General features: G+C 40.5%; 1 protein-coding gene across 2 annotated transcripts in view; it reads left to right on the top strand.

The window, feature by feature from the left end:
• LOC124780442 (centrosomal protein 43-like) overlaps positions 1 to 21,641 on the top strand; it is a 46,988-nt gene extending 25,347 nt beyond the window's left edge. The window contains exons 4-8 of one of the 2 annotated variants that reach the window (XM_047253781.1): positions 11,221 to 11,291; positions 11,413 to 11,702; positions 11,880 to 12,040; positions 20,813 to 20,961; positions 21,179 to 21,641. In XM_047253781.1, coding sequence (XP_047109737.1) covers positions 11,221 to 11,291; positions 11,413 to 11,702; positions 11,880 to 12,040; positions 20,813 to 20,961; positions 21,179 to 21,253 — 746 coding nt within the window. In that variant the 3' untranslated portion in view covers positions 21,254 to 21,641. Of the gene's footprint in view, positions 1 to 11,220; positions 11,292 to 11,412; positions 11,703 to 11,873; positions 12,041 to 20,812; positions 20,962 to 21,178 lie in introns of both variants that reach the window. The other variant, XM_047253779.1, reaches the window with a different exon arrangement.
• The last annotated feature ends 3,787 nt before the right edge of the window (positions 21,642 to 25,428 follow it).

Here is a 25,428-nt window from a genome sequence, read left to right as displayed (position 1 = left end):
ACGAAGAGGGTCCGAGGCCCGGCCCGCAGGGCGGGATGACCACCCCTGCTGAATGAGGCGAACTACTTGCCGGAGAACCGGGTCAGCTGCGGTTTCCCTGGCGACTCGAGAACTAGTGATCGGGAAGCCATCAACCGCTTGGCGGGACGCCACATCCAAATGAGAACACATAATCTCCTCTCGATCGAACGTAGGATCCGGGCCCACCGGAAGACGGGAAAGAGCGTCGGCGTTGGCATGCTGTCCTGTAGGGCGAAAATGAATGTCATAATGGTACTTAGAGAGGAACAAGGCCCAGCGCTGTAGTCTGTGGGCCGCCCTATCCGGAATCTGAGAGGCGGGGCCAAATAACGATATTAACGGCTTATGGTCAGTGATTAACTGAAACTTCGTGCCATACAAGAAAGGGTGAAACTTGGTAACAGCGTAGACAATGGCCAAAGCCTCTTTTTCCACCTGGGAGTAATGGGCCTGCATGGGACTAAGCGTTTTAGACGCAAACTCCAGTGGTTGCTCGGAACCATCTGCATTGCGATGGGCCAGGACTGCCCCCACCCCATACTGCGAAGCATCCGTAGCCAGGACCAACGGCTTATGGGGATCAAAAGTAGCCAAACAAGGGGCTGACGTGAGGAGGCCCTTCAACGAGGTGAATGCTCGCTCACATGCAGGCGACCAATCAAAAGGAACACCCTTGTGCAGAAGGCAGTACAGGGGGTGGGCTATAGTGGAAGCCCTGGGAATGAACCGGTGGTAATAGGCTATCTTGCCTAAAAAAGCTTGTAACTCTTTCAGCGAAGCGGGCCGAGGAAGGTTGACGATACCTTGGACCAAACTTCCTAGTGGCTGGATACCGTGCCGAGAGATGGTGTAGCCCACATACTCAATGGATGGTTGAAAGAAGGTTGACTTATGCAGGTTGCAACGCAAGCCCACAGACCTGAATTTGAGAAAGAGGGTGCGAAGGTTGTGCAAGTGTTCCTTCGTGCTGCGGCCTGTGACAATTATGTCATCCAGGTAATTAATACAATGAGGAATTGTCGACGTGACATGCTCAAGATAACGCTGGAATATCGCCGGGGCACTGGATATTCCAAGGGCCAACCGCTGGTATTGGGAAAGGCCAAATGCGATATTGACGACCGCCAACAGTTTGGAGTCCTCATAAAGTGGTATCTGATGATAAGCCTCCGACAGATCGATTTTCGAAAAATATTGGCCTCCCGCCACGGAGGAGAACAATTCATCAGCACGAGGGAAAGGATAGGTGTCCACCACCAATTGGGAATTAATGGTGGCCTTGAAATCGCCACAAAGATGTAATTTTCCCGAGGGCTTCCTTACAATAACGAGGGGAGAAGCCCACTCACTGGAAGAAATGGGAAGAACGACCCCTAGGGCTGTCAGCCGGTCTAGCTCTTCCTTTAGCTGAGGGCGGAGAGCCAAGGAGATCAGCCTCGCGCGTAGAAAACGCGGGCAAGCCGACGCCTTCAATGTTAAGTGAGCTTCAAAATCTGAAAGACGCCCCAGGCCCTCCTCAAAAATATCTGCAAAGTCAGAGGTCAAAGATTTCAATGATTGATAGGGAACATCTTCGGATACCAACTGTATGGTGTCAGCGATAGAAAAACCGAAAGCTTGAAAGGCATCCAGGCCAAAAAGGTTAGCTGAGCTCGCATCACTGACAACAATAAAAGTATTAGGCCAAGTGACTGATTTGTAAGTCACGTCGGTAGTGAATTGACCCAGTAGGGGAATGAACTGTTTACCATAACCGCGTAGACGCCAGTAAACTGGCGCCAACGGGGGCGATCCAAGGTCGGAATAAGTTTGTGCATTCAACAACGAAACTGCCACGCCCGTATCGACTTGCAGTTGTAACCGGCGCGACCGAACCGACACCTTGATAAAGAGTTTGCGTGCCGATGCGTCGGGAGCCTGGCCCGATGAAACTTCCTGAATGTCAACGTCCATGTCCTCTGTACCTGCTTCCTTCGATTCTTTTGAGGCTGAGCGGCAAACTTTAGCAATGTGACCTTTTCTATTACATTTGCGACAAACGGCCCAACGCTGGGGGCACTCTGACCGATCATGATGTATATAGCACGACGCACAGGACGGCAACAGGGGCCGGCGGCCGGAATTCTGTTTACGCGCCGTGCGGGAGTGGCCGTAACGGCCGGATTGTACCGCTCGCACGTCGTCCACCCCTGACACAGTGGACGCGGCCGCGCTGCCCTGAACCACCGCGACGTCACACCACGCTTCCAGCTGTTGACCTGCTGCGTGAGAGACTTCATACGATTGAGAAATGGACAGGACTTCCTCGAGGGAAGGGTTTTCTAACTGCAAGGCCTGTTGCCGGACCTCCCTATCAGGGGCCGAACGAACAATGACGTCGCGTACCATAACGTGGGCGTACAACTCTCGCGACTGCTCCGTGACAAAATGACACTTGCGACTAAGACCGTGCAGGGTAGCGGCCCACGCCCGGTAAGACTGATGGGGCTGTTTCTTGCATTGATAGAACTCGACCCTAGCCGCCACAACATGCGTGCGGCGGCGATAATATGAAGACAGCAAGGAACACAATGCGTCAAAAGACAAGGACGAGGGTTCCTGCAACGGCGCTAGCTGCCGCAAAACGTGATACAGCGAGGGAGATATCCAAGACAAGAAGAGAGCACGACATACCTCCGCATCGGCAACATGAAACGCCTGGAAATGCTGCCGAAGGCGATGTTCATATGCGTCCCAATCCTCCACCGTCTCGTCATACGGGGGAAAGGGAGGAGGGAACGGCGCCGGAGCAGACGGCATGGAGAGCAACGCCGGAAGCACTTGTTTCATGGTGGCCATGAGTTCCGTCTGCTGCGCAACCAAAACTCGCACCAAATCCTCCATGCTGTGGAGAAGCCGCGAAACCGGAACAACGACGCAACACGCGAAAGAACGACCCTACTCGTCGCCAATTGTGTAGTAACACTGTTCACGTTTATGTCGCACTTCACTTAGCGTAGACCGGGACTGTGTCCTAGGCATGCCCGATGTTAACTGACTGGGCACGGCCCATGCTGCTGGAGTTGTTGTTGTTGTTGTTGTTGTTGTTGTTGTCATGCCGGCAGAGGTCGCATCCGAATTCTCGCGTGCCCTCTGGTGGATGGGACTCTACTTGCGGCAACTACCGTCCGTGACGTGCCGTGCCAATGTGCGCCTCCCGCGATCTTTCTGGTGGCTACTACAGTCCATAAACTTATTCCTTAATTTCTTCTGAAACAATTTGTGAATCCTAACTGTCCAGCATTAAAGAATTAGCATTGTTTCACCTTTGGGTGGTACGTTAGCAGCAGTAGCGGAGAGTTTCGAGGATAGTCCTGTTGAGCATGTACTGAGTTGTATTAAAATCGGTGCTGCTTAAAGAGGCAAAGTGGCTCAAAATTTTTTTACTGTAATAGAAATGAGGATAGTTGTAATCTACATTCTCATGTCGTGAAACCACCAAACTGATTTGAAAAGACAAGATTTTAAGTACTAAAAAAATCATGGTATTTTATAAATGTTAAGGAATAGAATACCATAATGACAGTATTACATTATAAGCTGCAGGGATGACATTGCAATTGCTGAGGCTGACTCATAAATGAATGCTAAGAGAGGAGTGTTATGAAAACGAAAATATGATAATGAATGTCAATGGTGAGCTACGGGAAGTAGATGCTTTCATTTTTACCATTCAGCCATCATATTATTGTGTGGCCATGTCTTTTAAAATATTGGGTTGATGCATAAGTTTGTAGAATTTTTCCTTAAGTTTAATAAATGCAATAGATACAAATAACAGAGACTTAGTCATCAATAATATATTCCCCATCACTATTTACAGCAGTATGCAATAACTGGGTAACTTTTCGATTCCGTGACTAGAAACCCTTAGTTTTGAGGTGAAGAACTCGTCAAGACATGTTTAGAGCGGAGTTTCAGGAAAAAAAGTTTCTTAAAGGTTGTTTGATAAAGAGCAGAAAAGGTGAAAAGCTGAGGGTGCAAGATTGGGGGTATAAGGTGGGTGCAAAATAACTTCCAACCCAACTCCTGTCTAGTGTTTCTTGTCAGTCTAGCAGACTGCAGGCAGGCAGTATCGTGGAGTTGCATCACTTCATGCGGTCTTCCTGGTTGTTGTTCTTGGACTGCATCTGCAAGATGTCTCAGTTTTTGAGGAAGCAATTAATAGTACATCACACCGTCTTCTTTCCTCCAGATGCGTTACATTGTCTTTTGTGGATGTGCGTAGGTCTTCGCACAGGAAGCTGCTGCTTTGTTTGGGCTCAACTATTCCTCTCTCTTCTTTATGTTGGCATAAAACACCATTTGTTGTCACCAGTAACGTTACAGGTTAGGAATGGTCAGTGTTGTTCATGAGCCAATTGATGATGAGCTAGCAGAGATGCACATATGGCCACCCCCTAATTTTTATAATTTTGACTTAGAGCATTCGGAACCCGTACACCCAATATTTGAATCTTCTCCATTGCATGGAAATGTTGCATGATGGTGGAATGATCACAGTTCATCACATTTGCCAGCTCTCAATTACACTGAAGTGGATCATCGTGGATTAATGCAAATGTTTCTTTCTGTCTGCACTGCTGTCACCCCTATATTGAACTCAGACAGAAGAATGTTCGAAATGCTCATGTTTCTCCACTCTGCACTCAACTTTCTAGTGCCCACAACTCCACTCACTGTCTCCAAATGATAAAATGATAATATGTAAATTCAAATAGCAACAGTAAACTACGAATGAAAAATGACAACTGATAAATAAACCATGTTCTCTCTGAGTCTTTTGCGGCATCATATCTGAATAAAATCTTCTCGGTTTTCAAGCTGCATCAATTCAAATAAAATTCTCGAGCTTTTGATGGCTATCTTGACCATCATCGTTAGGAGAAAGACCACTAACTGCTTGGGCTGGCACTGTCTTCCACTTATATAGGTATACTTGCAGCCTGTGGCACCAATCAGAGACAGGCCAAAATGACCTGTACACGGGAGGTGCATTGGGCAGCTCATAGCAGTTCCGGTATGGATGCTTATCACTTGTAGTGAGGCAGGAGTGGCTGTTTGAAATGAGATGCCACCGCCTTTTGCCACCTGATGTCACTCGGTTCCACAGTGTGCTTAAGCTGCTATGAGCTACCTGAGTCACCTTGCGTGCATGCATCGTTTTGGCCCTCTGATTGGTGCCAGGGGCTGCAATCGGTCCTATATAAGTGAAAGTCCATGCCGGTTTCGGCAGTCAGTGGTTCTACTCCAGATGATGATGGAGGAGAGAGCCATCAAAAGGTGGATAATTTTTTGAGTTGACGCAGCATGAAAAAAGAGAAAATTTTATTCAGATAAGTAAACCCATAGCAATTGCAACATCAATGCACAAGACAAAAACACTACAAACTTATGAAATAACTTAATGTAAGTTTGTCAGAAATAGTCAAGGTTTGATAATTCTGCAACAGGTGTGGGGAAAGCAGCAATTACAAATGGAAAAAAAACTGTCCATTAAGCAAAAGCATTATATTTCTCTACAAAAATCTGTTTAAAATGCTGTTGTAAGTTATGTTATGCTGCTAAGATGGTTACGTTTGTTGAAGCAACAGTTAATTGTTGTTTGTAGAGAAGGAATCCAAGAACATAAAATAGAAAAAAAAAATACTTACTCAGAAATTATGTTAAGCTGCTGATATTGCAACACCTTTCACCGCAACTGTAAGTAGAAATTCGTGAAAATCTGCACATCACTCAAATGAAGATACTAGATGCAAGTACAAGAAGCCATACTGTTGTAATGGTATGTATCTCTGTAGAATTCACTGGATTCAGTAGAAGATGGATTTTAATCCAGCATGAAATGGAACACTATCCACAAATCAACAGTGGGCTTGAAAAGAGCTAGAATTTTTGGCACAAAGTGAACAGGGCACAATAAATTCCATTTAGCAGTTTTTTAATAATCAATTATGTTTTTTATTACATATCTTACATATTTTCTGTGTAAAAAAATACAACATTATATAGTATTGTAATGGTTTGTGTAAAATCATGTAAAATTTTGTGTTTGAAGCAGTTGTTTCATTTTTATCTTAATGTATCTCCTGCTTACCGGATCAAATGATTTAAAAATTGTAAATCATGTAATAAGCGGTACTGGCAAAAGTAAGCCTGTGAGGATGGGTTGTGACTCATGCTTGGCTAGCTCAATCCGTAGAAAACTTGCTCGCAAGGGTCAAAAGTCCCAAGTTCAAGTCCTGAACTAGCATGCAGTTTTAATCTGGCAGGAAATTTTAAATAAAACATACTTTGCAGACAGGTTAATGAACCTACAGAAATGGTGGGTCACTACTTGACTTGTTTCACCGAGGGGTGCTGTTTGCAAGTGATGATCCGATGGTCTACCATGTGATTTAGGTATAAGCACTGTTAAAAGTGAATGTGAGCCCATGTGAAATTTGGCTTTGCGGGAATCAGTTATTGGCTTAATGAAGTACTGAGTTGGCCACTGTTGTGTGCTTACAGGACTTGAGTGGGGAAAGATAAAGGTCTCATTCAGATTAAAACACTGTTTCACAATGAAGTTCATTTTGGTGCACAATCCACTGAACAAATTCTTTCTGGAACAAATTAGAAGAAAAAGGAAACAAGACAAGCAGAAGAATCACACAAATATAATGTGATGCTGGTGATGCATGTATGATATGCCTCAACTCTACTAGCTAACTTTTCAGAGCTTGATCAAGATTATTTGCTGAGTATTTTTCTATAGGGATTAGTTTTGTTTGTGACCTCGATTACATTTGAGACCAGACCATGTTGAGCCAGGAATGTGTGTAATACAAAATGTGTGTTGCAATTGTAATGGAAGTGTTTCCATCGTCAGCAACCACAAGCTGAAGATGCCCTTTGTTGGTGGTCCACTGTTTTTGAAATTTTACTATAATAAACTGACACTACAGTATTCCTTTGGCACACTGGTGTTGAAGGTGTCACATATTCAATCTGGTAAGTAAAGAAATCTGTGCAATTCACATGTTATTTACATCTATAAACCAACTTCTGAATTTTCCTTTATGTAAGACCACATGTGCCAGAAAAATCTGGCTCGAAATTATGGATTCTAAGATGCTACTGTTTTGTGTCTTTTCCATAATCTTTCAGTGATTGTGTCATTTGGCATGTTTAGTTTAATGTGTGGCCTGATGCCCTTCCTCCTATCACATGTCACATCCCCCCTCCCCCCCCCCCCCCCCCACACCCCATTTCACAGGGTTCCTATTCCTAGTACCTGCGGTCACTAGTCACAAGTACAAGCAAAGGCAGGCATAGGAACTGGCTGTACGATGCTGTTGCAGTTGCCTATATACGATCCTGGTAGTCCAGGAATACGGCATGTGGTGGTGCCAGGGGCTGAGTCGAGACTCGCTTCCATCTCACAACACTGGCCCTCTAGTGGTCATCTCAAAATGGACTACGCAGCCAGTTGGCGAATCTATATGCCCGGTCTGCGTATGTTATCTTTGCAGTTGCATTTCTGGCCGCGCTTTGTGCTTATTGACATCCACCACTGTCGGCTGGTGGCTGAATGATAGCAGATACCACAATAATGAAGTACTATCTGTAAAAAGCTGGACAAATGTTCAATCAGACCTTGATAACATTTCAAAGAGGTGCAGAAATTGGCAAATTGCTTTAAATACTCAGAAATAGAAAACTGTGCACTTCACAAAATAAAATAATGTAGTGTTCTATGACTGTAGTATCAGTGAGTCCCAATGGGATTGGTCAACTCATACAAATACCCAAGTGTAACAATTTGTAGAGATATGAAATGGAAGGATCACATAGGTTCAGTCACAGGTAAGGCAGGTTGCAAACTGCGCAGTTCATTGGTAGAATACTAGGGAAATACAGTCATTTTACAAAAGAGACTGTATAACAAAAACTCGTGCGTCTCCTCCAGGAATATTTTTTAAGTATGTGGGACCCGTACCAAATTGGACTAATGGGGAATATTGAATGGATATGAAGAAGGCAGCATGAATGATCACAAGTTTGTTCAACCCATGAGAGAGTGTCATGAAGATGCTAAAATAACTTAACTGGTTGACACTTGATGAATAGTCACAATCTATCCTGTGAAAACATACTGAGAGAGTTTCTAGAATCAACTTTGAGGAATCTGGGAACATATTACATACTCCTACGTATTGCTCCCATAGAGATTTCAAAGACAAGAGTAGATCGATGACACTGCGTACAGATGCACTGGAGTGATCATTCTTCCCGTGCTCCATACATGAATGGAACAGCAAAAAGCCCTTACGACTGGTACAATGGAATGTACCCTGTGCCACATACTTCACAGTGGTTTGCAGAGTATGATGTAAATCTAGACGACTCATGGTAATTATTGTTGACACACAGTGAAGCGCCTTCTCTTCTCTTTGCCCTCCGACTGTTTCTGTTTCTGGCAGTGTTAGTTGTAGGTAAGCAATATGGATGGGGTTAGTTGTATAGTGTTGGCTGACATTCTCCTCATGTGTGGTATTGTGGTATGGAATGGAAGAGCCATACAATGATGCTAAGAAGAGCTGTTCCCACAGGAATAAAATCGTCATGACAGCACGTTTATATCTGGTTCATAATTGTCTACTGGAAACCAGATCTGCTGTGTTAGATATATCAGAATACTCAACATTGAAATGTAACAGTATTATGAAATGGGAAATTGCTACTCACCATATAGTGAAGATGCTGAGTTGCAAATAGGCAAAACAAAAAGACTGTCACAATATAAGCTTTAACAATCTAGATAGTCAAATTACATTTACATAGGGAATAGTTATAAGATAAACCAGAAAATCAGTTAAGGAATGTGATGGATTAGTTATTAAAGAAAAAGGCAAATAATAAATTTTAGCAGTCTGGTGCCAGAGTATTTGATAATCACTTCCTACTAGTAGCTTAGAAAATTAATGCACACTATTCAAGTGCTAAAGGAATAGAATACATCCAAGAAAGAATAACCCTCACACACAAACCCAAATCATAATCACCCCATCCTCTGGCAGAGAAATTTGGGCTGCAGAAACGCCCTCAAGCTTTATGTAATATCTCAAATAATGTACTAAAATTGTGTTCTTCACAAATATTCAGTGTCTTTAGTTACACATGGAATGTTTTAAAGTCAGTTTGTAAATTACTCTTGCCATAAAGTCACATAATGTAAAAGTTTTTAAACTCAGTGCATCATGCCTTACAATATGCCTACACATATCAAAATAATTCAGAATTGGGACCCGATAGACATTTCACTGCCCTCTTCAAACTGTTATGGAGATGGCCTCCAAAATACTGAAATAATATTCTTCTTTTTTATTGTGACTCCGTAAATGAACAATCAGCCTGTCTCACTTGTAGTTGGAGAACCCAGGCTTGACTTCTGATGCTGCCAAATGTGATTAGGATCCTCAGCATCATGAAGACAACGGAGGAGTTACTGAAAGCAGCAGCAGGAACTCTTGTTTTGAAAGTTGGATGTGGGGTGGGGTGTGAGTCTTTTGGTATCAACCTAATACTCTTTTTTATTTTAATGATATCAATATAATGGAAGGAAACATTCCACGTGGGAAAAATTATATATAAAAAAAAAAAAAAAAAAAAAAAAACAAACAAAGATGAGGTGACTTACCGAACAAAAGCGCTGGCAGGTCGATAGACACACAAACAAACACAAAAACACACACACAAAATTCAAGCTTTCGCAACAAACTGTTGCCTCATCAGGAAAGAGGGAAGGAGAGGGGAAGACGAAAGGAAGTGGGTTTTAAGGGAGAGGGTAAGGAGTCATTCCAATCCCGGGAGCGGAAAGACTTAAGTCTTTCCGCTCCCGGGATTGGAATGACTCCTTACCCTCTCCCTTAAAACCCACTTCCTTTCGTCTTCCCCTCTCCTTCCCTCTTTCCTGATGAGGCAACAGTTTGTTGCGAAAGCTTGAATTTTGTGTGTGTGTTTTTGTGTTTGTTTGTGTGTCTATCGACCTGCCAGCGCTTTTGTTCGGTAAGTCACCTCATCTTTGTTTTTTTTTTTTATATATAATACTCTTTTTTTATTTTTCAGGACGGAAAGAAGGGCAGCACTGTCCGTGAAGTCATCTGTCTTTTTTATTGCATTGCAAATCTAGATTTCACCTGACAGTGCATTATAAATAGTCATGTAGACTGAACATAGTTATAGTGTCATATATTCCAACCTAATGCAGGCCTGTACAAGCATTAGGGACTAATGTGACTAATGCATAACTCCAGTCTACATTACTAGTTATAATGTACTGATGATAGCTGCACTGTCAGCTGAAATGTAGATCTGTGCAGTACAATAAAAAAGACAGATGACTGATGCTGACTTCCTTTTTGTCCTGGATTACACAAGTATTGTGGCACACCCATTCAGTGGACTCAAACATAATGAAGATTTTATATTTTTTCCATCTTATGACACTTCAGATATAGTATGAATCTGTGAATATTTGGCAACATGGTGTGCACCTCGACCTGTTCACACCTACAAATTGTGCCATTCTTCTTGTGAACTGTAGTTAGGTCAAATGATTTCATATGTAAAAGCTTTTTGCAGGAGTCAAAACAAGTATCTGGAACATTAGGGTCTATGAAGAACTTGCCGTTCCTTGTGACCAGTGTCATTGCTTTTGCAGTTGGGTGTCACAGTCTTTGATACTCTCTCATTCTAAAAACTTGAGAGCAAATTTTTATTTTTATAGGTACTACAATCAAGACCATGCTTCATCCTTTAACAATTGTTAATTTTTTTTATGACAGATATGCTTGTCTTGCAGCATCTCAAATGAACTACTGACATTAAAAGTATGAGATAGAAAACTGAAACATCCTTTGGTGGCTCTTTCAATAGCATATTGTCCATGAAATACTTAGAACTGGGTTTAGGTTGCAACGTCCGCAAAGTTTTAATCTTACATGTATTTCAATTTCAGTGAACACAGTAGTTAAAGTTACTTTACTCATGTAGTTCTTACCTTCTTATTTTATGCATATAAACTTCTACTTTTTTTAAATAAGTTATGATAAAACTAATAAACCATATTTATGTAACTACTGAAATTAACACTAACATTAAATTTTCTCATTTCAGAAAGAAATGCTCCAGTCCTGTCATGTCTTCTGCAGAATGTTTTAAAACATCGTGAAAAGCCAACAGAAAATGTATGTTTGACACTTTGGCGCCAGATACATATTTATTTAATATCCTCAGTGTCCATTGATCTGTGAGCTTCATAATTAGATTATTACTGTCGATTACAAACATATACAAAACTCTTTACAGGACATAGCCAGTAAAAAGTGTGACATACTGTCAGTACCATCACAAGATGCTAGTGTGGCAGACAGTGTGCCTGACACAAGTAGGATTTTGGATATAAGTCTGAATGAAGATTCAGTTTCTGTTCAAACCAGAAACAGACAGAAGTCTCAAGAAAAATATGGTCCAACTGAAGAAACAGTCAGCACCAGTAAGAAGGATGACAGTAGCAAAATATCAAAGGGAAGTGTGAGCCATAAATCATCTAAATCTGAGAAGCCACCACCAGCCACAGCTGGGAAAAGAGATACTGAGTATGTTAATTGCTACTGCAAGTTGGTACATTATTCGCCCCCTAGAATTACAACACTATAGCAATAAGAAACACTCTCTTCTTCTGTGAAACACACCATTCAGATTAACTGTAATCATTATTTTTGTCTGTAGCAACTTATGTTTTAGAACAGTAACATTAATTCATAAAGTTTCAGTGATGGAATATATTTACAACATGGGAGCCAACTAACTTCACTGAGCAACTTGCCTCCCCTGACTGGCATGCTTAAGAATGATGTTAGACCTACTGCAGTGCAGATGTCTAAAAGTTCTGAAGGGGACAGAAGCATGAAGCCATTGATCAATTTGGGGAATGGTAAGTGTTTATATATCTGTACATTTATAAGTTGAAGTCCCTTGCTCACTTCCATCTATATGTTTGGACTAATCTCAGGAACTACTGTTGGCATTTTGATACAGTTTTTACTAATAGGTGGACTGATCTGTGAGGAAGGTTTGTGTGTATAATTTATAAATATTTTGTTCAGATTAGCTGAACTAAGATGAATTCGTCTCCTGCTGTTGTGAAAACAATGCCATTGCCACCTGGCAGTGAATGGCGAAACTCCTCAGACGCAAACCTCTGCATGGCGCGATGCAGTCATGGCCAAACTGAGCACAGCGCAAATGCTCCATTTTGTTTGATGTACAGACAACAGGTGGAACATGTTCAGCATGGGGCAGTCGGTGTGGCTGCAACTTAACGTGTATTTCATTTTGTGTGCAGCCATGTGTAATCTAAAGTGCACCAATCGAAAAGTAGCAGCATTGCTCATAAACGTTCATGGATTCATGGTCTACTTAAAGAAAAAACAGTAGTTGTGGGCATGATCTTTACACCTTAGAAATAGAGGGAGAAATGGGATTCGCCGGATTTTGAAAGACTTCACAGATTGTTGGCGAATGCGTTTTGAAAAAAGGTGAAAATTTTATAGTGTCAGTTTCTGCTGCGCCTTCTATTTGCAGTCACAATTGACACTCTTAATTCACTGGACATTCTTCAAACAATGGGGAGTGTATTACTTAACTTCAAAGTATCACAAGCAATTGTTCGAGAGCAATTGCACGGCAGAAAAACATTCTAAGCCAAAACTGTGGGTTTTAATTTTTTGTGTAAGGGATTTGTTCTTTTGTGTAAAGTTTTTTCAACAGTGCAGGAGATAACTTTCAGCTTTCTGCTTTCTTTGAATCTAAACATAGATGAAGACATGATTCTTGCATGGCAGGGAGAAAAAGTCTACCACAAATAGTCTGCGGCAAAGAATTACACAATTTGCATGGGGAGGGGGGGGGTTTCCACACCAAGAGGTCTAATTTCAGAAAAAGTCCTTGTATGACCGTCACAGTGCTGAAATTTTGTGTGGACATTTGCATGTTTCCAGTGAACATTGGTAAAGTTTCACGATCATTAATTCAATACTTCTGGAGATATAATCATTTGTTTGACCCCATAGCTCAGCTATCAACAGTGCGCACAAGAGTTTTCAGCAACTTTGAGACATAATACCTCCAGTAATATTTTCTTGAAAGGAACAAAAGTAGGTCATCATGTACAACATTCTGTGCTCTCTTAAGAGAAATAATAAAAAAAAAGATTTCCTCTGTGATTCGCGTATGGATAATGTGAGCCAAAGTTGACAGAAAAAGTAAACATTCAAAAAAAAACTGTTAAGTTTAGCTCTTTATATCTCTGGAAGTAATTGCGGGGTATGCCTGAAACCTTGCACATTGTAACTCTCCAATCCAAGGCCTTAGGCTATAAAATTTCATTCTCCTACTGTTGTCCAATAGTTTACAAGTTGAAGGCAAAGTTGACCGCTTTTCTAAAAATGCCAAAAATGGCTATTTTTGTCCCACTTTTACAAAAAAGTCTTCTGAAAACACATTTAAACCATTTTCATTAGAAATACCATGTTCTAAACCACCTAAAATACTGTATTTGGTTTTGCAGTGCGCGCATATAAGGCCCCAAAAAAGAACAAGGTGACGTAAACAAGCTTAAGATCCTAAAAGTGACCACTTCTAGCTTTCGCCTTTGAATTGTATAGAAATGTATCATCAGCTTGGGATCTGTGTAAAGCAACCCTTATCAGGTTTGGGAACTTGTGATAAAGGAGCTCACCCATGGCTGCTACTGCACAACTATTGGTCATGGCCCCTATGGCAATGGGGATGCTGGTTTTCTCGCTTTAAAAGGAAAGAGCAGTGGTTAACCCACCTTGGTGCCCACCAACACATTAATACAATTTTTCATGCATACACTAATGTCCCATATTAACCGCAAACTACGCTAGCACAGTGTGTGCTATACCTTAAACCAGAATTAAACTAGTACATTACCAGCATTGCACAGCAAAAAGACGTGCTAATAATCCTCTATTATAACATTAATCCATTCCAAAAATGTCAGGAAGACTGATCTAAACTTAACAAATTTACACAATATGACAGTGATGTAAAACCTGCAAGCTGTTTATATAGTGCATACTGTAGCTGTTATGCAGCAATTTTTCTACCATTATCTCCTCTGCCTTGGTAATGCACAGTTAGATTGTGAAGTTTATAACCAGATTGATTCAGTAGTTATAGCAGAAAAGCTGACTGAAATGTGTCACAATGAGTCATGGTAAAAGACACCCATTTTCTGAAGTTTTTCCAGTTATTCGGGCTTTGTCTCACCTCCCAGTAATCAAAAATTTTAATATTGCCTTCCCCAGAGAGTACTAAACAGCAACTACACCTTGTCATTTTTTAGGGCATTGTATGCTCACATTGCAAAACCAAATGTAGTTTTTAGGTGGTTTATAATATGGTATTTATAATGAGAACAGTTTGAAAGTGTTTTCAGAAGACATTTTTTGTAGAAGTGGTCCAAAAATAGCCATTTTTGGCGCTGTTTAGAAAAAATCATCAACTTTGCCTGCAATTTGTAAACTATTGGAAAGCAGTAGGAGAATGAAACAGTATGTTCTAAGACCTTGTTTTGGTAAATTATTATGTGCAAAATTTCAGGTTCATCCCACAATCACTTCCAGAGATATAAAAAGTTAAACTTCCCTTTTTTTTAAGTGTCTACTTTTTTGGTCGACTTGGTTCAAATTATCCATATGCGAATCATTAAGGAATTTTTTTTTTTTTGTTATTTTGCTTAAGAGAGTGTAAAAAGTTGTACAAGATAATCTAGTTTTGTTTCTTTCAAGAAAATATTACTGGAGTTGTTACGTCTCAAAGCTGCCGAAAACTCACGTGTGCACTGTTGATAGCTGCACTGTGTGGTCAAACAAATGATTATATCTCTGGAAGTATTGAATTAATTATCATGAAACTGTACCAATGTTAATTGGGACCACGTGCTATTGTTCATACAAAACTTCATCAAAATTCGTGATAGTCATGTGGTGACCTCTAGACTACTTGGCGTGGAATGAGCCATGGACTACTTATGCTGGTTGCAAACATACTACGTATACCATGATGTACACCCATCACTGCCACAAGATGTCACTCCAAACGCCAATTAAATGTGAAACACACAACATTCGTGCCTACTTAGAAGTTTCCTGGTTTGCCCCACTTAAATCATTTAACTTATCAGAAACTGATCATGTTTAGTTGCTTAACACTGCTCTCTAAATTTTATGCATAACTAACTGTACACAATGGCCAGTAAACACCTTCATTGATATGTCAGACAAGTTGTCCAGTGATACTACCTATACAAAGCCGGACCAGGTCACTAATGACTTGATAGTTAACTAAATGCCAAATCATTTAATTCTTGCAAGTGAGGAGTAGGTCTTTACAAGATACTTAACACAGCAAATGAACAAGAAAAATTTTTCTGAGGATGAAAAATATTGCCACGAGCTGTGCTGCCTGCATTGCAATGTAGTGATTAGTGTTGCCGGCTGGTATGCAGTGGATCACCATTTCAAACCCCATCCACCAGCAATTATTTGTTGTTTAATATTTGTTATTTCTGGAAAAGTTCTTGGAAGTTCTTATGTTTGTATATTCGGAAATATTTGATGTTCGTGAAAACACCGCCACTCTGTGTACAGAGTTACGTTCTGTTCAGGCTATTGATGTACATTGACAACCTTACAGTTGGATTCCAGCTGCACATCAGGCACTCATCAGTGTTATTTGGAGGTGCTGTTCAATACCCAACAAAATGGCTGAAAAGATCCAACTGAGCCTCCAAATAAAGTGGGTGGGATGACATGGTGTGTTTGGCAAATATATACTTTTATTTGGATGGCACAGCCCAGCAGTAGTTCTTGAACAATGAAAAGAAGCTAAATAGTTGGTATAAATTCGAGACCAAACTGAAGAATTGGCAGTAATCGGCAGCAAGTCCACTTACTGGTAGAACAATTGAAGAAGAGGAGCCAACATCATGGGGAAACAACACAGTCCTACATACAGAAAGTGTTGGCTTTATACCACTTTGTGAGTCTGATTATGACAGAAGAAGAAGAAGAAGAAGAAGAAGAAGACCTGTACCAAGCTCTTATGGTAAAGGATGTCACAGCAACAGAGGAATTCATCAAGTGGTCCCAGTGCATTGAGGAAATGCAACAGAATAGTCTGACAAAATAGTTATGCCTGAGTCCCAAATGTGGTCTCTAAGCCAGTTATGGAAGACTACCATGATGACACCTCTCTCACACACAGGTTGTTAGAGAAGGCAGCCAGAACTGTCAGACTAAGTAAGCAAGAGATAACAGCCAAGAATGTCACCCGCTTGTAGCAGGAGGTAATAGAAAGTGTGGTGTCACGGCCAGACACCACACTTGCTAGGTGGTAGCCTTTAACTCGGCCGCGGTCTGTTAGTATACATCGGACCATCATGTCGCCACTATCAGTGATTGCAGACCGAGCGCCGCCACACGGCAGGTCTAGTCTAGAGAGACTCCCTAGCACTTGCCCCAGTTGTACAGCTGACTTTGCTAGCAATGGTTCACTGTCTACATACGCTCTCATTTGCAGAGACGACAGTTTAGCATAGCCTTCAGCTACGTCATTTGCTATGACCTAGCAAGACACCATATTCAGGTACTATAACTACTATCTTCAAGAATGTATTCTGAACAGATAATATTGTGAATCATGTACCGTCAAGAGCAACGTTCATCATTAATGGATTAAAGTTAAGTATCAAACTAATTATGTCCGCTTTCTGAATTCTCATTCCTTGTCATCTTCCAGACCTCACGTCAGTATAGTTCTTCCCTCCTTACGCCAGTCTGCGTGAGCTAAAACACGTGCATTTCGGCCTCCACTCATAGCACAGTGTTGGCTCTTCCGCTAACACAAAATTGGCGACGAGGAGAAAGTGTTGAAGGAGAGATGTATTAAGCAGCAATCTACACAACCAGTCAAACGTGCTATGAGGAATGAACCCAGAATTATGTGGCATGAACCCAGTATTAAGTGGCAGCTGTCAAACAACTACGCAGCACCTGTTTAACTCAGATACAACCAACTCCTCCATTAAGTATAATGTCCACAGAAGAACGGGCATTTGTAAGACAGACAACAACATGTAAAAACTCTATCCACACTATGGACACTGTGGACACATATGCTACTGCAGAGAAAGATGATGAGTTTTTGATGACTGCTATGCTGTCAGACATCAATCATCACATATGCTCTGTTCATGCCAGTCTATTGTAGACAATTATAGTTGATCTGTGGGACAAACCCCATCACTGTACCATAGGGAAGGTTGCTCATAAAGAAGTCTTAGCCACTCCCATGACGATACACAAGTACCAGCTGCTCACCTAGCCACCGACCTCAGAAAAACTAAGCGAGGTTGACCACATACGGAGGTGAGGCTGCCACAGACGAAAATCCCCCATGGATGACAGTCACTAATATCTCGGGGAATCTTTATTGATATTGTCATTTACAGCTAATCATTGATGGGTAACATGTTGTCCAGGCAGTAGTCAATTCGAGGGCTTCCTTTTCTGTGATGTTGATTGCTTGTTGTCACCAGATAAAGAAGGCTCTGTTACATGATATACCATAAAAGTGATTATGCTGAGAGTCGCAAATGTGAAACATGTCTAGCTGATGGGAACACGTATTGTAAGAGTAACTGTCAGTGACAGAACACAGCCCTTCTAATTAGTTTTTTTTTTTTTTTACAGAATGTGATCATACTGTTATTGTAAGTGTTATTCTTGGATAGAACATCTTGCAGGCATCAGAAAGTGTTGTTGACCGTGGATGATCAGAACTCCAGACTGACAAAGCTATTTCAACAAGAATCCATAACAAAGATTGCTCTGGATGGTTGTTTGCTGTTGGAAATTTTTTATCCCACAGTCATCAGTGAGATGAGTTCCAGTTGTTAATCTAGATGCTCAATTAAATTATGAAGATGTTTTCAATTACAAAATGATGCTCAGGCTCACAAAAGAAATCTACATACCAGTGAAAATGATAAGCATTGTAGTTGGTCAAGGAGAACTTCCATTCTCTAAGTGTCACAAGCAGTTCCAACTCTCCCCTCAAGCTATGTGCTTAGGGACACTCGAACAATACCACAGAGGGTAGCTTAATGCCATTGGCAAAGAATCATTCTGTACTACCACTACGGACAACACAGGAAGGGCAGGTACTATCGATCTGCCAATAGGCTCTAGCCTGACTGAGGAACAGTGTTGACAAGTGTTAGCTATTGTGCGCCAATTTTGGGATATTTTCAAATCCAGAATGGAGAAAAGACAGACCAAGGAGCCCACAGTGAAAATCTGTATCAACACTGGGTATTATCCATCAATTAGCCAGCACCGGCTGAACAACTTTTTAGTGCATTCTAGGTCCATAGGATGGATTATCTTCATCTTCTGTAAACTTCTCCTCCAGCTTCCTCTTTTTCCTCCTGTTTTCTCTGGCTTGTATTTATATGCTAGTTACAGCCCTGTCAGTAGCCCGAAGACATTCCTTGTCTAAATCAAGCATCATTAGTACTATGTTGAAATCTATCTTCATTCCCATATTTCGATATACTTTGTTCCTTACAGCATTGGCATAATTAAAAGTAGCAACAGCATCATACACACCAAAGTGAAGTGTTTCTATTCCAACAAACACAGTCTTGGGGTTTCTTGACCATATAACATTATTTAAACTTTCATTGGGCTTTTGAGTTTTTCCATGAACACAATTTTTCAACAGTTCAGGAGCTGCTAAGTCTCTGAAAATAGGTTTTGTCATCTCCATTACCACATCAGGCAGACTATGTCTGTGAGTATACTCTTCACCAGTTCGCAATCCCTTGTACTTACACCAATATTTTCTCCTTTGGGACACTAGTAATGATGGGGACTTTCATCAGTTGGAAAAAGTATGGAGGGGGGAAAGAAAAAGCCCAAACAGCCTTCTTCGTTTCATCGACACTGTGTGTGTTTTGCCTAATAGCCAATTTCACCGTCAGTTAACCTCCCCTTCCTATCCAGCCCTTTATCATCAGTGAGTTCTTGATTTTTGTACAGTGCTTCAGTCGCCAAAGTCATCACCCTATTTGTTTGTGTACGTGTCCAATACATTAAAATTTCTGCACTACATCACCACCACCATAGGGCTTCAGTTTGTGAATATGTTTGAAACTTTTAGAGTCACTGTCACCAAGATAATTCACATATCACATGCTACAGAATGTTGAAATATACTAACAACACCAGTCACTTCCATTCCTCCACTACTGCCACTAGAGTTAGCTGTGTAGTTATTTTCATGTGTACCTTTATTTTTTTTGTGGACACCTAAATGTTTAGATATTACTACTACATCTAAAACTTTTCCTGTACACATACTGTTGGCGGATACTACACCATGAAGAGATGTGTGTCCCCTTTTATGTCAGGCACCATTGAATGCTGTTGTCAAGTCTCTGTTGCCACTGTTTTCTATTGCTGCCTCTTCAACAGCTTTCTTCATAGGTTCTATACAGACATCATCTACTTTAGACCATATAAATCTGTTATTTGTAAACTGGGTTGGAGGATTTGGAAGATTCATCATGCCACAGAAAATTGCACCTGCAGTAGCCCCCATACTAATAGTACACCAGGCATAAACAAATCTAATGTTGTGTTCATAGATTTCACTACCTTTTTCTTCATTTGAAGTTACTGCAACACTATTACAAAAAGTAGTCATGTATGAACACTTGCCACACTTCAGTTTCAGTTCCATTTCACAGGCAAGTCCTACATGATTTTTGGTAGTTCCAGACTGACTTCACTACACTGAATACATCTTACACAGTTTGCAAAAATTCCACTGAGAACTGACATATCAAATATTTCATTCACATCTGATTTGCCACTAAAACATCATAGTTTTCACTAACTGATCCAAGCTTCCTCTGCGAAATACTTTCTTTCCCACTTTTATTGCAATGGGCAGGTGTACCAGCAAGGTTAGATTCACACACTTGGTTATCACCTCTATTGTTTACGGTAATAGCACCTACCTTTGGCTTTCCAACATTTTTTATTTTCTTAAAAGCCTTCAGAGGATTTATAGTCACTTTACATTTACCCATGATTATCCTTCAATAAAACAGACACTTTAATGAACAAAATTCACTATGAATATTTTCAAGATTACAAAAGAGTAAATAAACATCAAACCACAACAGTCGGGCGAACGATATATATTGAACTATCAAAAGTTAGCCACAAAACATTATTTTGTAACACTTATTTTCTCTCACAGCACTAAAATGTACATGATGAACATGTAGATTCAAAAGTTCAACATTTGACAGCAGCGTAACAGTACCACATTGGGTCACGCCCGTGCAGAAAATATTTTAAAAATAGTTGTAGTCTTTTGAACTGAGTAAATTATATATCAATTGAAAGGGGAAAGTCTGTATATTTTTAAAATGCAAGAAAGTAAAAATTGAACATTTCATGATTTTGAACCTTTCTGGAGCCCCTTAATGTTTTTATAAGTCAAAAGCTACATACAGTTTCTTTGTTGAATGACTGTAGTATCTAAACTGTTTCTTCTAATTTTATCCACACAGTGAATACTGAATACATCTGTATCATTTCAGAAACTGCTGACAACTATGAAGAAGATTTTCAGTCTTCTGTGAGTGGCAGTGGTCAGGGAGGAAAAAGTGGCAAACTTACCACACCTGGAAGCGATACTGAGATAGAGGAAGATATTGGCACTGATGATATTTTGAGTAATGCATCAGTGGTATGAACTTTTTGTGTTTTCAAAGTACTTTATTTGTAACTATTTGTTAAAGGTTGAAGCTATGGTCCCACTGAAGCTGCAACCTTAAGGTCCCAGCAGAACCATAGCATTAGCCTTTAACAGTTTCTTGTCAACTGAAGAACAGAAAGTAAAGAAACTTTAACTGTATTATTTCTAAGAAAAACAACATACTAAAGGAAGTTGCTTATTGTTTCAGACTGATGACCTCACAGTTGATGTAACAGCTTCAAACTTGAGTGGTGTTGGTGACTATATGGAGAATATAAGCTGACAAGATCTCTCTACATGCTAATTACCTGAAGAGTATAAAAAAACAATGTTAGGAATTATGCCTTGTTGTAAAAAAATGGAGTGCTAGCAGTTTGGACTGATATATGCCATAAAACTGATTCAGATTTGTTCAATACACATGTATATTTTGAAGCATTGACTAATAATGTAAAATACTGAGTGAATATGCATTTCACGTAACTAAGTTCCATTTACACCATGTTTGTAAAAGCAAGTTAAATATCTGGAAGCACGCAGACTATGTTCTCTCCTCCCTATGCAAGTAAATAATCCCAAAACTGCAGAAAGAGGGAATGATCCAGAATTATAATTGTACTATTGTAAACATTTTAGGATGAACAAGATTACACGATCTTTATTAATATAAAGGCAGTTTTATTACAAACCAAAAATACAGCAGAAAGAATGATGCAGACATTATATATCTGAACAGTGTTAACAGAGATGAAGTTCTAAAAAGATAAATATTTTCAGCAGCAATATTAAAAACAATTCTTCAAATTGAGGTCCTAAGTGTTAGGGTACGACCTATGTAAACCTGAACACACTCAGAAAGTATGTATGCTGGTGATAATATATGTATTTGATACTTAATCAAAAACTTATGTTGTGACACGCCTTTTCATTACTGCTACTTAAAATGTGCTGTGGTTACCACAGATGAAACTACTTCTCAAACACAAATGTAACAAACAGTGTATCTCACCTTGGACATTCATGACATTTTGCTTGCAGTATCTGTAAAACTACCTTCTCCGGTAATGCTGCTATTTTCCACAAATGTGTCTGCTGATTTGTCACCTGCTGCTTGTCGTGGATGGTAATACCGATTCTTTCTTCGAACGTCTACTGGCTGATTTATTATATTTTCAGTTTCCTTGTCCAGCACAGTATCTTCTTCCAGTAATCCAACTCTACTCTTCTGATGTCGCAACAGTAATTTGACGGCACTAAAAGCAAACTGGCTGTGTGGTCTAGTAGATGTCGTTTTTGGCTAGCAATGCTGAGGTCCAAGGGCTAATTCCCAGTGATCATCTCAAATTTTTATCTGGATGAAGGGTTTGGAAGGAGGCCCTGTCAGCCTTTTGTGGGACCAACTGAAAAAAGCTGCTTGAATATAAAGCAGCAAAATTGTGTGCAAGTCACTGACATAATATTCCTTCGAAAGGCTTGCATCAGGCTAGGTCACACATGACATTTATTTATTAACAACGAAAGCATCAGCCATTACTTTTTCAGGTTAAAGAGCAAGTTGCTTGAAATATTATGACTATGAATCTTATTCTTTGTAAAATTCCAAACCAGTACTACAGGATTTAGGTCTGGCTCATATGATGTAAAATCACTCAAAATAAAATCTTGGTGCCATACTGTCACAGGTGTTTATTAAAAATTGGTGCAAGGAAGTACATAATGAAAGAAGATTAAAATACACTTCATTTTCACAAACTGTTGTCTGTAGGGAAGGTGGATTAAAAGTTTGTAAGCATTATAACTTCTTTTATTTATGAATTACTTTTATTAAATTTGATGTCATTAGAAAGATAAAAAGATCCACTTCGATATAAAGTTACTGCTGTGCTGGAATTATGCATACTAATACTTACAAATCTGTAATGAAAGTAATTTCTAAAGACCTTTTTTTCCAAATTTTTTGCACTTAAATCACGAGTTTCACCATCATAATTTTTTTTTCACATGATGCCTATAATCATACTTTCCAACATAAAAAAATCAGAAGAGTGTTTTCTGTTTAGCAATTTAAAACTGAATAACATAAAAAAATATTTGCTTTATTTTGTTATTCTTAGCTAGTGTGCAAGAAATCGTTGTCGAACAGGCAAAGTCATTAAAATGTTTTCATATTAGACTTGGCAAACATCAGCATGAAAAAACAGAAAAAGGTCCACTTGGTTACATGAAGTTGACCTTTGCGTCTCTATTTTCTTCACTGATCTCACAGAATTTTTCTAAGCCACTGTCGGTTATCACAGGTAGAGGCCTTCTTTTGAAGCCCAAGATGAACATGTATGGCTTTGAATAGAGGATAATGATGATGATGATGATGATGATGACACTTTCTCAGCAACCTGCTTTTATACAGTAGTTTGAAAAAATGATTAACTCATGTTCCAGGAAATACCACTTTCGTATTAGTTTTATAACATAGTTGCGAATTTTGGTACCTCTTCTCCCGTAACACAAAATGTTTTTATTCCTGGAACATGAATTTTGCAAATATGCATATAAAAAAAACATCTTATGGACTTGAAATGTCACTGTCATAAGGATGCTATAAACTTGAAAATGCTCAGTAATATCACTAATTCGATTTCATGCATTTTTGTCCTGAATAGTGGCAAAAAAATTCCATTGTGCAGTTACCAACCTAGCCACACACATTTCATGAGCCCTGCAGAACCCTATTCTCTTGGATGCTGTACTGGGGGTACTGTGGGCAGCACCAACTTGCAACTGGAACGTATGGTGCGATAAGTTCTGGATAAAATCAGGAGTGGACCCTGGAGATATTACTTGTGTAAGGTACCGAGGATGTGGTGTCGTAACCCTTTTGCAGGTCAAAGAAGACGACTATAATGTGTTGATATTAGGCAGAAGCTGTTTGGATGACAAACTCCAGGTAAACAAGATTAACAGTAGTGGAATGGCATTGGCTAAAACCACCCTCTTATGGAGCTGTAAGACCCTGAGACTTGAGGAGCCAACACAGTGACTGGCTCACTGTGCATTCAAGCAGCTTACAGAAAACATTGGTGATACTAATAGGACAATAACTGTCCACTATGAGAGGGTGCTTACCTTGTTTCAGTACTAGGACAATGATGCTTTCTCGCCATTGCGATGGAAACTCACTCTTGCTCTGGATGCTGTTAAAGATGGCAAGGATATCATCCTGAAAATCCACTGATGGGCCCCTTATCATTTGGTTGTGGATGTGGTCTGGCCCTGGGGCTGTATCACGGCAGTGGGCTTGGACACTGAGGAATTAAAACTCATTCAGTGGTGCATTATATGGCTCCAGGTGGCGTGTAGCGAAAGATAATTGCTTTCACTTCACCTTCTGTTTTAGGACACATAAGGCAGGTTGATAATTCTCCGACGCTGAGGCTCTAGAGCAATGCAGAGCAAAATGTTTGGTGACAGAGTCTGGGTCAGTGTAGACAGTGCCATTCAAGGTAATACCAGGTACACCTGCAGGCATCTGGTATCGGTAGTGGTGTCTGATCTTTGTCCAAACCTGTGAAGGAAACGTACATGGTCCGTTGGTCTAAACATATTGTTCCCAGCAGTCTTGCTTCTGTCGTTTTATTAGGTATCGGACCCGAGCACAGACTGCTTAAAGCCAATGAGATGCCCCATCGATTGGTGCTGCTTATGGTGTTAGAGAGCTGCCTGAGATCTCTAATGGCCTCTGCGATTTCCAAGGATCACCAGGGTACTGTCTTCCATTGGGGCAGACCCAAGGAATGATATCATTAAATCAGCTGCCGAAAGAATGGCTATTGTTGTATTCTAGACTGCCTCATCGATATCTCCACATGGCAGGCAGCCAAAGGTGACAGCAGAGGTGGAAACACCATACTCAACACTCGTGAGAGACCATCTGGCCAGGTGTCCAGGGCTGTGACACTTAGGGAGGAATAGGAAGATCGGGAAGTGCTCACTGTCACACAGGTCATCGTGGACTCTCCAGTGGATGGATGGGAGAAGACAAGGGCTGCAGATAAAAAGATCAATGACTGAGAAAGTTCTGTGCACCACACTGAAGTGTGCTGGGCACTAGTATTGAAGATGCAATGGTCAAGTCATGCCAGTAAGTTTTCGAAGTCTTGATCACAGCCAGTGCTTGTGGTTCCACCCCACAAAGGGTTATGGGCATTGAGATGAAAGGTGGGCGACACTGAGAAAACAATGCAAACAATATGTTCCGAGACACTTCACTGTTGGGAGGGAGGTAAACATCAAGAGGCATAAGTTCACTGTACAAAGTGTCCAGAACATGTGCAAATACCGCCTGACACCCTGTCATAGGTAGCCAACATCCCCGGTATCCATGAAGGGCCTGGGTCTGCCTTGCTGGAAACCAAGTCTCCTGAAGGGCAGTGCAGAAGGCAGGAGAAGTGCATAGATGTC

This window comes from Schistocerca piceifrons, chromosome 1 (genome assembly GCF_021461385.2).
Source record: "Schistocerca piceifrons isolate TAMUIC-IGC-003096 chromosome 1, iqSchPice1.1, whole genome shotgun sequence".
NCBI lineage: Eukaryota > Metazoa > Arthropoda > Insecta > Orthoptera > Acrididae > Schistocerca > Schistocerca piceifrons.
Note: the sequence above shows the minus strand (reverse complement) of the source record. Positions and strands in the feature narration are given on the sequence as shown.